The 14,061-nt window shown below is 44.5% G+C and overlaps 1 protein-coding gene across 4 annotated transcripts in view; it reads left to right on the forward strand.

The window, feature by feature from the left end:
- TBX19 (T-box transcription factor 19) overlaps positions 1-12,592 on the forward strand; it is a 32,782-nt gene extending 20,190 nt beyond the window's left edge. The window contains exons 6-8 of one of the 4 annotated variants that reach the window (XM_075907231.1): positions 5,013-5,201; positions 8,045-8,180; positions 11,131-11,331. In XM_075907231.1, the coding sequence (XP_075763346.1) occupies positions 5,013-5,201; positions 8,045-8,180; positions 11,131-11,197 (392 nt within the window). In that variant the 3' untranslated portion in view covers positions 11,198-11,331. Of the gene's footprint in view, positions 1-5,012; positions 5,202-8,044; positions 8,181-11,130 lie in introns of all 4 variants that reach the window. The other 3 variants (XM_075907239.1, XM_075907222.1, XM_014574349.3) reach the window with 3 other exon arrangements.
- The last annotated feature ends 1,469 nt before the right edge of the window (positions 12,593-14,061 follow it).

The raw sequence follows: 14,061 nt of genomic DNA on the forward strand, positions 1-14,061 counted from the left end.
ACCGTTAACAACAACTCTCTGACTATGGTTATCCAGCCAATTATGCACGCACCTTATCGTGGCCCTATCTAAGTTATATTTGCCTAGTTTATCAATAAGAATATCATGCGAGACCGTATCAAATGCCTTACTAAAGTCTAGGTATATGACATCCACCGCTTCTCCCTTATCCACAAGGCTCGTTATCCTATCAAAGAAAGCTATCAGATTAGTTTGGCATGACTTGTTCTTCACAAACCCATGCTGGCTATTCCCTATCACTTTATTACCTTCCAAGTGTTTGCATATGATTTCCTTAATTACCTGCTCCATTATCTTCCCTGGGACAGACGTTAAACTGACCGGTCTGTAGTTTCCTGGGTTGTTCTTATTCCCCTTTTTATAGATGGGCACAATATTTGCCCTTTTCCAGTCTTCTGGAATCTCCCGTCTGCCATGATTTTTCAAAAGTCATAGCTAAAGGCTCAGATACCTCCTCTATCAGCTCCTTGAGTATCCTGGGATGCATTTCATCAGGACCTGGTGACTTGCTGACATCTAACTTTCCTAAGTGATTTTTAACTTGTTCTTTCTGTATTCTATCTTCTAAACTTACCCTCTCTCTGCTTGTATTCACTACGTTAGGCACACCTCCAGACTTCTCGGTGAAGACCGAAACAAAGAAGTCATTGAGCATCTCCGCCATTTCCAAGTTTCCTGTTACTGCTTCTCCCTCCTCACTAAGCAGTGGGCCTACCCTGTCCTTGGTCTTCCTCTTGCTTTTAATGTATTTATAAAAGGTCTTCTTGTTTCCCTTTATGCCTGTAGCTAGTTTGAGCTAATTTTGTGCCTTTGCCTTTCTAATCTTGCCCCTGCATTCCCGTGTTGCTTGCCTATATTCATCCTTTGTTATTTGTCCTAGTTTCCATTTTTTATGAGACTCCTTTTTTATTTTGAGATCATGCAAGATCTCCTTGTTAAGCCAAGCTGGTCTTTTGCCATATTTTCTATCTTTCCTACACAGCGGAATTGTTTGCTTTTGGGCCCTTAACAACATCCCTTTGAAATACTTCCAACTCTCCTCAGTTGTTTTTCCCTTCAGTCTTGCTTCCCATGGGACCTTACCTACAAGTTCTCTGAGCTTATCAAAATCTGCCTTCCTGAAATCCATTACCTCAGTTGTGCTGGTCTCCCTTCTACCTTTCCTTAAGATCATGAACTCTATTATTTCATGATCACTGTCCCCTATACTGTCTTCCACTTTCAAGTTCTCAACTAGTTCCTCCCTATTTGTTAAAACCAAATCCAGAACAGCTTCTCCTCTGGTAGCTTTTTCAACCTTCTGAGACAGAAAGTTGTCTCCAATGCAGTCCAGAAACTTATTGGATAGCCTGTGCCCCGCTGTGTTAGTTTCCCAACATATGTCTGGATAGTTGAAGTCCCCCATCACCACCAAATCTTGGGCTTTGGATAGTTTTGTTAATTGTTTAAAAAAGGCCTCATCCACCTGGCTAGGTGGCCTGTAGTAGACTCCTAGCATGATATCACCCTCGTTTTTTACCCCTTTTAGCTTAACCCAGAGACTCTCTACACAGCTATCTCCTACGTTCATCTCCACTTCAGTCCAAGTGTGTACATTTTTAATATACAAGGCAACCCCTCCTCCCTTTTTTCCCTGTCTGTCCTTCCTGAGCAAGCCGTACCCTTCCATACCAACATTCCAATCATGCATCCCATCCCACCAGGTTTCTGTAATACCAATGATATCATAGTTGTATTTATTGGTTAGCAATTCCAGTTCTTCCTGCTTATTACCCATACTTCTTGCATTTGTATATACGCATCTAAGATACTGATTTGATCTTGCCTCCCTGTTGTGCCCTGACCCTCCTTTCTCCTTGCCATTATAGGCCGTAGTCCCCCCCATTTCCAACCCATCTTCCAGTCCCGCACATTCAGCACTTACCTGTGGGCTTTGCTCACCTGTCCCCGTCGAACCTAGTTTAAAGCCCTCCTCACAAGGTTAGCCAGTCTGTGTCCAAACAAGGCCTTCCCGCTCCTGGAAAGGTGAACTCCATCTCTGCCAAGCAGTCCTTCCTGGAAGAGCACCCCATGATCAAGGAAGCCGAATCCCTCCTGGCGACACCATCTTCGCAGCCAGGCATTCACCTCCAGGATGCACCTCTCTCTGCCCGGGCCCCTACCTTTGACAGGAAGGAGTGAAGAGAATACCACCTGCGCTCCAAACTCCTACACCCTAACTAGATGGGTTTATGAAGGGGATGGTTTGATGAGATAACATGATCTTGGTAACTAATTGACCATTCATTATCAGTGGGAATAGGTCAATGGAGGGATGATAGGAGTTACTATAGAGAACTTTCTGGGTGTCTGGCTGGTGAGTCTTGCCCACATGCTCAGGGTTTAGCTGATCACCATATTTGGGGTCAGGAAGGAATTTTCCTCCAGGGTAGATTGGCAGAGGCCCTGGAGGTTTTTCGCCTTCCTCTGTAGCATGGGGTACAGAACACAGCTAGAGGATTCTCTGCATCTTGGGGTCTTCAAAGTATTTGAAGGCTTCAATATCTGAGATATAGGTGAGAGGATTATTCTGAGAGGGGTGGGTGAGATTCTGTGGCCTGCACTGTGCAGGGGGTCAGACTAGATGATCATAATGGTCCCTTCTGACCTTAAAGTCTATGAGTCTATATAGAATGGCTTTTGAGATAGTAAGCTCAGCACTGGAGGAAGGAGCAAAGGCACCATGTTACATCGTTCTTTAGAGAACTGCCAAACGAAGGCACTGGTTGGGTAGATTCCAGAAGGAGGCACATAGGATCACAGAATCGGAAGGACACACAAGAGGTTGTCACGTCCAGTCCCATGCATTCGTGGCAGGACCAACCACCATCTAGACCTGGGGTGGACAATAAAATGGCAGCAGCGGCTGCTGCAGGTATGTTTACTTGTGCGGCGCCTCTGCAAGTATGGTGCTTACAGCTCCCATTGGTTATGGATCACCATTCCCAGCCAATGAGAGCTACAGGAAGTGGTGCGGACCACGACACTGCTTCCTGCTGGGCTCCTTCCCATGAATGGAGATTGGAGGCCAACAGACTCTGTAAGCACCCATACCTGTGGAGGTGCAGATAAATACAGTGGTGATGGCCTGACAGGAGCTAACCGTGGTGAACTGAATCTAGTCCATGGGCCAATATTTGCCCACGCCTGATCTAGACCATCACTGACAGGTGTCTGTCTAACCTGCTCTTAAAAATCTCCAATGATGCAGATTCCACCATCTCTCCAGGCAATTTATTTCTCCTCAGGCAGAAGGACTAGATGAGTCTTCAATGGGGTCTTTGAGGGAAGTGAAATTTGGAGAGAAGGGTTGGGAAGACAACACTATTCAATATTGATTTATTTGATTAAAACTAAATAGCCTGTTTGTTATAATTACAAGAATGGCATCATTAATTAAAAAAAAAAAAGCAAATTAAACCCAATTCCTGATGTACCCTCCCTCTGGGCATTACATCTGAATTCTGCTCATCACACGATGTACAGCTATCATGTGGTACATGCTTCTATTTGCACTGTTTGAACTCCAAGGTATGAAAATTTCTCTGAATTAGCAAGTGATTTGCAATCATCTAAAATTTAAGTGGACAACCAATACAGGGACCTACCAGGTGGATACAGGTTGAACCTCCCCAATCCAGGACTCTTTGGTCTGGCAACATCCCAAGTTTGGATGTTGCTGGACCAAAGAGCCCCAGGAGAATGGGATCTGTGAAGTCCTAGCTGGGCCAGCAGCGGCTAGGCAGGGGAACCCTGGTGTCAGCTGGGCCAGGGCCTCTGGGAGCCTCAACCCTGGCTGGGGAACCCTCGGCATCAGTGGGGACATGATGCAGCTGGAGTGGCCCCGGCCTGGGAATCCTGAGAACAACCTGGTGGCAGTGGGGCTATGCAGTGGCCCAGGAGCCCTGGCCAGGGAACCCTGGTAATGAGTCCAGGTGACAGCTGGGAGACCTGGCCCAAGCAGGGGAATCCCCAGTGGCAGTGGGGCTGGCTTGGAGGCCCTGGCTGGGGAACCCCAAGAATCTCTGGCAGCAGCAGAGCAAGCAGCAGTCAGGAATCCCCCTCTCTCCCCCCTGGGGCAGCAGGGCTAGGCTGCAGCAGTGGCCAGGTGACCTCAGGGCTGGGAAACCCTAAGGATCTCCCGGAGGTACCGGGGCCAGCAGTGGCTGAATGGGGCTGGTGGTGGTCGGACAGCCCTGGCTGGGGAAGTCCTGGTGGCATCGTGCAGGAAGTGTCAGCCAGGCAGGGCACCCCATCCTTGAGTCCCAAGGACAGGAGTTGGCAGTAAGTAGTGCAACATTGACCTCCCTGGTCTGGCAAACTCCCTGGTCCGGGACGACTCAGCTCCCAAGGTTGCTGGACCAAGGAGGTTCAACCGGTAATCAAGATCTCTTGCTTTAGCAAGGTCTGCAAAGATTACAGGGGTTGGTACTTTGCTATCACCTTTTGACTATGATGGTAGATCTAGGTCCTGACTCAATAAAGATCCCATGGTACTTTTCCAAAGAGTAAGGACATATCTCTGTGGGCAGACCTATAGGTAAATAACTTTGTTTTCCTAAATCTGCCCTGCCTTCTTTTGCACACACTAGTAGTCTTCACATCTTGCCTTATGTTATTGTGCATTGTTGCTCTTTTATGATAAGAAGTTTTCATGTTCCACCCAAAGGGCAGCTGCATTTCACTGGAGGAGTAAACTGCTTCCTTTCTAAAATGTATAAAGTGCTGGGGATAATTTGGAATAAAGATGCTATGTAAGCATTAGACATATTATCTAGTGTTTGTTGTGCGTGTGTGTGTGTGTGTAAGGGTGGCAACTTGCAACTCAAAAAGTGCTTTTCTAGTGTCTGGAGGTCTTGTGACTTGGCTGGGCACATTTTTAGGAAGTCTGGTTACCTCCCTTATTCCTATTTTATTAATTTTGCTTGCTGTATCTTCTTTCTCCCTCAAAGTAGGTGGCTGGTTGATTTCCAATCAAGATGCAGTGTGCGCAACTGGAAGCTCTAATTATCAATATGGAGGAGCTTTGTCTTTTCCCGCTCCACATTCTCACCATGGCTGTGAGCATTATGCGGCTCTCCGAGGGCATAGGGCTGCACCATATCCTGCTTCGTACATGCAGAGAAATCACTCCCCAACGGGTAAGTCTGTAATGTCTCTTCACGCAGAGAAAGCCTGCACAACTCTGCCTTGCATTAAAAGAAACAGCAAAACGAGAAAAGGAGAAATCAGTAGAGAGAGCACGGTATGCGTCTCTTCTGTAACAATCTGCACTGAACTCTGAGAACAAACTAACTCCTGAAATCCACACATAAGGAGAGTATCCAGAAATTAAAAGGTGTGGTGCACAGAAAACAAGCATGTAAAAGTTACTGAGATAGATATGTCACAAAGGCTAAGAAGGGAAGTAGGAGAGAAATCGCGTTTAAATTACTTATTATACCAAAATTCCAAAAACCATTTTGGTCTTTCTTTTCACTCCAGAATCAGTCTTGCTTCTGAGAGTACATCTACACTAGCCCCCTAGATCGATCTAGGGAGGCTAATGAGGGTGACCGAAATTGCAAATCAAGCCTGGGATTTAAATACCCCGCGCTTGAGTTGCATGTTCCCAGCCGGTCGCCATTTTAGAAATTGATTTGCCTGAAGTAACTGCCTGTGTCTACGTGCGGCAGTGAAACGGGATTCCAATTTAAAGCCCTAACTCGAATTAGCTGGTAGTCCTCCTGCAATGACGTACCCTGAGACAAAAGCAGCCATTAAGAGAATCTTAAGAGCTGATCTAGGATCAGGTTTTTGTATTGTCAGTGTGTCTTTAGAGCCCCTTCTGCCTGAAAATTCTCTGAATTTTCAGGCAAAAGGGGCTCTAAAGACACACTGACAATTCAGGACGTTCGTCCTCCGGATGTGACTGTCAATATTAATCATGATGGCAGTTTCTCTGAAAAAGTTCAGAAGAGGGCAACAAAAATCATTTGGGGTGTGGAACTGCTACAATATGAGGACAGAGTAATGAGACTGGGCTGTTTTATCTTAGAAAGGAGGAGGCTAAAGGGGTATATGACAGAGGTCTATAAAATCATGACTGGTGTGGCAAAAGTAGATAAGGAAAAGTTATTTACTTGTTTCCATAACATAAGAACTATGGGGTCACCAAATGAAATTAATAGGTAATAGGTTTAAAATGAAATATTTCTTCACACAACACAGTCAACCCATGGGACTCCTTGCCAGAGGATATTGTGAAGACCAGCACTTTAACAGGGTTCAAAAAAGAACTAGATCAATTCATGGATGTTAGGTCCATCAATAGCTTAAAAACCAGGTTGGGCAGGAATGATCTCCCTACCCTCTGTTTGTAAGAAGTTGGTAATGGGCAACAGGGGATTGCCTGATGATTATCATTTGTTCATTCCCGCTGGACACTTGACATTGACCATGGTCAAAAGATAGGATATTGAGCTAGATGGACCTTTGGTCTGACCCAGTCTGGCTGTTTTTATATTCTTATATGGATACATGTCCATAAGGTACTGGACTGAGGTTATGTTTACACTACGGGATAAGATCAAATTAAGATACGCAATTTCAGCTATGTTATTGTGTAGCTGAAGTTAAAGTACCTTAACTCAACTTTAGGAGCTGCCCCCAGTGCAGAAAGTCAAAGAGAGAACACTCTCCCTTTGACTTCTCTTATTCCTCGTGAAAGCAGGACTAGCGGCATTGACTGGAGTGCCCTGTCAATTTGAATTAGCGTGTCCTCACTAAACCTGTTAATTCAAACCCTGGAAGGAAGATCAACAGTGGCAGCTTAAATCTTCTCTGTAGTGTAGACATACCCTTAGAGAATCAATTTGTTTCACAAAAGGCCATTGAACAGTCAGCAGCTGATAATAACTTTGCTCATTCTGACTTTACGCTGGATTTGAACTAACCATGCTAGAGATGAAAGGTTCTATATTCCATTTAGAATGGGTCAAAAATCAGAATTTCTGTTGCATGGGAACTGCTGACATTTTAAAATTTGGTTTAATTCCAAATAAAAATGAAAATGGCAAAAATTCAACAGTTCCCCACAAAACAAATTTTTTTATATGTTCTTGTTTTGGATTGGTCAAAATGTTCATTTTTGATGCAATCAAATATCATTCAGATTTTCCTTTTTAAATTTAATAGTCATAAGTAGACATGGTTGGAAATTTTCCATTGAAATGAGACTTTGGCAGAAAATGAAAATTGGCTGGAACAAAACATTTCACTGAAGCTCTTACAGACTGGCCAATTTTTTCCCTCCAAAAAACAAAAATGTTTTCACTGGAAACCAGCTGATGTTCCATGATCCACAGCTTCATGCTTGGGAGCCTGGTGTGTTGATGGAAGCTAGGTCTGGTAGGGACCCATGGCCAGGGGCCCCTGAAGCACTCATATTTTTTCCCAAGCAAAATTCAGTCAAAATTGACATGTTTTCCCATGGCAAGTTTTGGTATCCGCAATATGGCATTTTCCAATAGAAAAAAAAATCAATTCAAAATCATTCAGCTAGCTCTGGTCCGTTTCTCTGACATCCAGACTAGTATGATTTACTTTTTGAGTGAAGAAACCATGAATAAAATAGGTTTGTTCTTCCCTGTGAGATTAACCCAAGCCCATAGGCAGGAGCTTTTATTGGCCTGTTAGGGCATGTCTACACTTATTTCGAAATAACAAGGTGAGTGTCCACACTACCAAGCCTGTTATTTAAAAAAAAAAAAAAAAAAAAAAAAAGGATTTGTTATTTTGAAATAACTCCTGCTTGTGAAGAGAAATAGTGCTATTTTAAAATTATTATTTCGGGAGTTAGTATTTCAGAATAACTTATTTTGAAGTAACTCCCTAGGGTAGACATGCCCTTAGATTATTCTCTCAGTTCTGCCTGTTTTCTATATTTCTTTTTTGCCTTGCAAAAACTTGGTGTAGTCACCAAACTTTTGTGTTTCCTCGAAAGTGAATTTGATAGAGAGCTCAAGCAATAATCTGCAGATGTTTCCAGGGCACGATAGTTGGACTTCTTTACCATCTACTCCACATGCCAACTTGCTTTCAGTACCACACACCAAGGGAGCTGCCACTGCTGGTCCAAGGTAAGGTTACAGAAGAATCATTAGGCAGCATGGAATGGAAGCATGAACAAGGTGTTAGGACTTGGTGACCAAGTCTAGCTCTGCCACCACCTCATTTCATGGCCTTACTAAGTCACTTTACCTCAGTTTTCCACTCTGAAAAATGAGGACAACTAGGTTTACCAGCTGGGTTTTGCGAAGCTTAATCTTTTTTGTTGTTCTTGGAAAATGTAAAGGACTAAATAAATGCTAATTAGTATTATCTCCACCTTTTAACTGATGCACACAGGGGCAGATGACTGTTTTGCGGGGCTCTGGGCAGCATAATTCCACGGGGCTCCCCCTTTGCCACGGCGCATGCGCAGTGACGCCATGCACATGTGAAGCGGCGCCACAGCGCATGCGCGGGGCTTTCTGAAGCGCGGGGCCCGGGGAGGCCGCCCCGTTCGCCCTGTCCTATATCCGCCCCTGGATGCACAATTGGTCCCTTCAGTCTATTTTCCAGTCTTTTAAGGCAGTGGCTCTCAACCTTTTCCAGAGTACTTCACCCCTTTCAGGAATCTGATTTGTCTTGAGTACCCCCCAAGTTTCACCTCACTGAAAAACTACTTGCTTATAAAATCAGACATAAAACTGCAAAATTGGTTATTTTCTCATTTTGACCATATAATTGTAAAATAAATAAACTGGAATGTAAACATTGCACTTACATTTCTGTGTCTAATACATAGAGCAGTATAAGCAAGTCATTCATGGTCAATATTAAATTGTAGTTTGTACTTACTTCACCACCAATTCTTTTTACGTAGTCTGTTGTAAAACCAAGCAAATATTTTGATCAGTTGATGTATCCTCTGGAAGACCTCTGTGTACTCCCAAAGTACACATAAGCTCTGGTTGAGAATTAATGATTTAAAGTTCTCAAGTCATGGTTCTTTAAACAATGCATGAAAACAATAATTTTTGCACTGATTTTAGGTTAGCTTTTGTACTTGTAGCCCTATTTATAATATCTATTACTAATGGAAGATTTACGTGGCATTGCTCGAGTACTTAACTCAAATAAGTTTTGTTTTTCTTCATTTAAATCATTGCTCTGAGTGGGGCTGGGAAGGAGGGGTCCAGGCTGCCCCAGGGAGAGAGAACACCAGCCCTCTCTCACTTCAGCAGTTTAGGGTTAGGCAAGAAGCAATTGTTCATGGCTGCTGCAGCTCCAGTGGGCACAGTTGAGGAAGTGAAAACAGACACACAAACAAACATACTTGTCCCTTTCTTCTGCCCCCTGCTGGGGTTAAAGCTGTCCAGGTCCCCATCTGTGACCCTTTGCTGTCCCCTGTGGTCATTCTGCAGTATAACTACCTGCTGCCAGACCTCTCCCTTTCCAGTGTATGAGAAACATTTGAACTCCAAGCACATCTCATTGTCCTGGCACAACCAAACCCTGACCTTGCTTTCAGTTAGGGTGAGGAAGCTGCCTACCAAATTTGGTGCTCCTAGCTCTTACCTTTGAGAGGAGTTTTGAACAATGGACTCACAAATGAACAGACAAATGTACATTTCTAAAATAGATGTGATTTATAGCGCATTTACAATGCAAATGTATACAGTCAAACTATGTACATTCAGTGAAAAGATATTTAAGATCACTAATTTAAAATTGAAATATTTGAAAAAAAATATTAATCTTTAATAGAGACTACTCCATCAAGGGAAGAAGAGGTGTGTGTGTGAACCAATACTTTGGAGTGTAGACATACCCTGAGGCTTTTTCAGAAAAGCAGCCGTTTTTCCGAAAAACTTCACTTACGTCCACACTGCAATCGCGTTCGTTAAAAAAAAAAAAAAAATCGAAAGCTCAAAGGGGTTTTTCTGACATTGGTAAACCTCTATGAGGAAGAACACCTTTTCTGAAACAACTCTTTCGCAAAAAGGTGTGTGGATGGGGACGAGGGAGTTCTTTCGATACAAGAGAAAAGAGGAAAAAGCACAGGTGCCCTGGTGGCCACTCTGCCCGTAGTAATCACAGCTTACATGAGAGATAGCTATCTGTTGAAAAAGCAGATCGCTTTTTCGATGCATTTTGGCAGTGTGGACACTCTCTTTCAGAAGACTTTTTTTGGAAGATCTCTTCCGGAAAAGCTTCTTCTGAAAGATGCCTGCAGTCTAAACATAGCCAGTGTGTAGGAATGGCAGTCAGGACTTCTGGATTCTCCTATCAGCAATAAAGACAGCCATTTGAGGCAGTGGCTACATAAATGGGATTGGTCAATAGGACTGTTGAGTTCTATGCCTGGGTTTGGTGATTAACCCTCAAGAAAAATCATGTGTGCATTTTTTTAAGTATTCACTAATTCTGGGTTCCTTATTTTTTGGGTGCCCAATCTGAGAATCTTTGCTTAATAATCAGAAGTTTTGAGCACCTTCAACTCCAGCAGAAAGCAGTGGGAGCTGCCTGTGCTTTGAAAAGCAATATCTCCCCTCAGCACATAAAAACTCAGGCATCCAAAACTAGTGGACACTGAAATATCTTTAATCCCTCATCACCCTGCTGTGTAAAATGGGGCTAATAATGCTTGCCTCACTGGGGCATTGTGCAATCGAGTTCATTAGATGTTATGAAGCTACCAAGTGCTGTTAACAGAGAAGTTGACATTTTCTGAATTTAGACGTTTGGATGAAGTATTTAATTTTAAAATGCAGAAAGCCACTGGAGATATTTTTTATACAAATTTCCCCTCCTCTGTTGATCAGCTGCAGAGCTGGTGGATTTTTTTTTTCAAATTTTAGAAATATAAGCAATTCCAAAATTAGTTTCACATTTCCTCCCCTTCCCCCCCCACTGGCCCCAAACTAGCCTTAGTTGTTATTGGATTTCCAGCTGTTCTGCTATCACAGTAGCCAGTTCTGGGTAATGCACTTGACTCTGCCATACTGTGCTATCTGGGGGTTAATCTACCTATTTAAATTCTAGTATGGTTTACACTGCTTCGTTCCAGCCACTATCCATGTCTGTGGACTGTCAGCAACAGTGCCATTAATGTTACCAACCCGGGGAGCGACATGAATGGCAGTCCTCCAGGCACGTTTGTGCGAGGTAACATCCCTTTGTCCACCACACCTTCATCTGCGTCGATTCCTCTGCAGGGAGCAGGCACTGGCAATGTGGAAACACCAGGGGAACTCACTCTTGCCAGACTAGCTGATTCTGCTTGGACCTCCTTGCATTCGTTTTAATAGGCAGGAAGCTCTTGAGGAATGTTCAGCAGGATCCAAACAAGGCTGACTGGACAAGAACACCATCTGGGATCACAGTTCAGAGTGGGGAGGAGACATGCACACAAGGAACCTGTTTCAGCGATGCACCGGATTCCATAAAACACCTTGCACCTCTTCACTTCCAAAGTGGACAATAAAAGACTGAGTCAAGAGGTCTGGTGCAAAGGTAGGGGAACAGTCAGAGGGGAGCTAGCTTCTGGTTGTATCATTCAGCGCTACAGTAGACAATGACCGATCCGTCTTTAGAGTCACCTTTGCTTCCACGTCCAAAGCAAAGGGGCCAGCAATTCAGGATCCAGTGGGATAGAAGTGGACACTGGGTCGTTGAATGGGATTTCAAAGGAATATACATTTCAACTTAGGCCAGTGTTAGCTAACAGGGCGCTCATAACAGTAACCCAGAAACCATGACATCCCCCTACTGTTCCTGAGGAGTGTATTAAAGTGGAAATGCCCAGAAATGCCCTCGCATTCCTAAACACTTGTTTTATGAAATTCTTAAAATTCCTCAAGCTAACTTCCAACGTGGAAGAAATTGCCATCAGCCTCCCTAAGGCCCTCCCCCTGGTTCACATGCATAGGGTGTTGTTCTTCCTTCCTCTACTACAGCTAATATTGTAGCCTTTGTGTGCTATAAGAAAACCTAGCAAGACTGCTAGAAAGTTGGCTGCATTTCAACGTTGGGTGAAGTGGATCCTACAGTGAGTTTGTAAAGTGATGTAAATTCCGTGTGTCATATTTATTGTTATTTTTGAGCAGTTACAAAAAAGGATATTAACCTTGTATTTCCACTTTGCTTCAGGGTACAGGCAAAGTAAAAATAAACAAATGATATGGTTTGGTTTAGTCTCATTTGCTTGCCAAAAAGCAACAATAATAAATTGCATCTGTCTGTAGAGGCATCAGACAGAACTCGAAACAGCTCAACCAGCAGGAATCCCCAACCTAGACTGGAGCTTTCTGTCCCCATCTGTGCCCTTGGCCTGCTCTGGAACCTTGAGAAAGCCTCTTCCATTCTCTCAGTCCCTGCCTCCTTTTGTAACTCTATATCAGGGGTGGGAAACCTTTAGTGGGTTGGGGCCACTGACCCACAGAAAAATGAGTTAGGGCTAGGGTTGCTAGATGGTTAAAACAAAAATACTGAACCCCTGCCCCCCCAAAAAAACACCGGGAAAAAATTCTGCTGGGGGGGGGGAGGGGAAGAGACCAAAGTTGTTAAGAAAAAAAAATTAAAATAAAACAGCATTAAAATAGCATGTCCCCTTTAAGTGCAGGGATAGGAACAGGGAGAAGTTGAGCACTAAGACCCAGGGGAAGCATTGCTTCCCCTAGGTCTTTTCACCTGCAGCCATTTTGTGCCAGCAGCCTTGCGAACCAGGTAAGCATGGGGGCCGGAGGTGTTGGGGGCTAGGGGAAGGGAGGCGCTGAATATTTGTAGGATTGCCAGGTGCCCGGCCTTTTCATCTCCTGGCCAGGGAAAAATTCAAAAAATACCAGACAGCTCAGGTGACTGGTATTCACCCGGACAGTCGGGTATTTTCTGCTCTTGCCCGGTGAAAAAAATTCAGAGAATACCAGACACCTGGTAACCCTGGGGCCCACACACAAGTGAGAAGCGAAAAAACCAACCGACCGACAGCCCTCACAACGGTAGCCCCCCCAACTGAGAAACAGAAGGGTGCTCCCTGGGCCTGCGGTTCCCCACCTCTGCTCTATTGAGTGTAACGTTGTCAGGGCAGGAATGCGCTAGTGCATACAGTGCCTGGGAAAATGGGGGCTGTGATCTCACATAAGACATGTTCATGTCGCTGCTAGTGAACTACTCCTGGCTTCCCACCCACTGCAGACCCTCTCTCGCCAGCCTCTGCAAACTGACTTGAATCAACTACCTGCATTCCCCAAGCCAGCCAGCATACAGACCCTCGTCACGCTGATACCAGCCGCTGTGTGCTGCAGCGGTGAGTGTGCCCAGCCCAGACCATGCTGGCTGCCTGGGCACAAGTGCCATCAACCCCTGTATTGTGTGCGCATCCAGCATCTTCCCACCCTGGATGCTGCCGGGCTCCTCCCTGCTGGTGTAGCATCACAAGCAGCTGCTGTGAAAATGGGCTTCTAGTAGCAGTTTCTGACATACTAGCTTGTCAGTTTTGGCTTACATCAGTTTTTGCTCAGTACACTCTGGCTGCGTCTTCACTGGCATGGTTTTCCGCAAATGCTTTTAACGGAAAAGTTTTTCTGTTACAAGCATTTGTGGAAAAGAGCATCTATGGAAAAGAGCATCTAGACTGGCAGGGACGCTTTTGCGCAAAAGCACTTTTTGTGGAAAAGCGCCCGTGCCAATCTAGACGCGGTTTTGCGCAAGAAAGCCACGATCGCCATTTTCGCCATCGGGGCTTTTTTGCACAAAACGGTTCTCAGTTGTCTACACTGGCCCTCTTGTACAAAAGCATTTGTTCCCCAAATGGGAGAATTGTATTTGTGGAAGAACGCTGACAATCTTGCATTAGATCGTCAGCGTTCTTGCACAAATTCAAAGCGCTAGTGTAGACAGTTGGCAAGTTTTTCCGCAAAAGCAGGAGCTTTTGCAGAAAAACTTGCCAGTCTAGACGCAGCCCCTAGGTATGGA

The sequence above is a fragment of the Pelodiscus sinensis genome, chromosome 1 (genome assembly GCF_049634645.1).
Source record: "Pelodiscus sinensis isolate JC-2024 chromosome 1, ASM4963464v1, whole genome shotgun sequence".
In the NCBI taxonomy this organism is placed as follows: Eukaryota; Metazoa; Chordata; order Testudines; family Trionychidae; genus Pelodiscus; species Pelodiscus sinensis.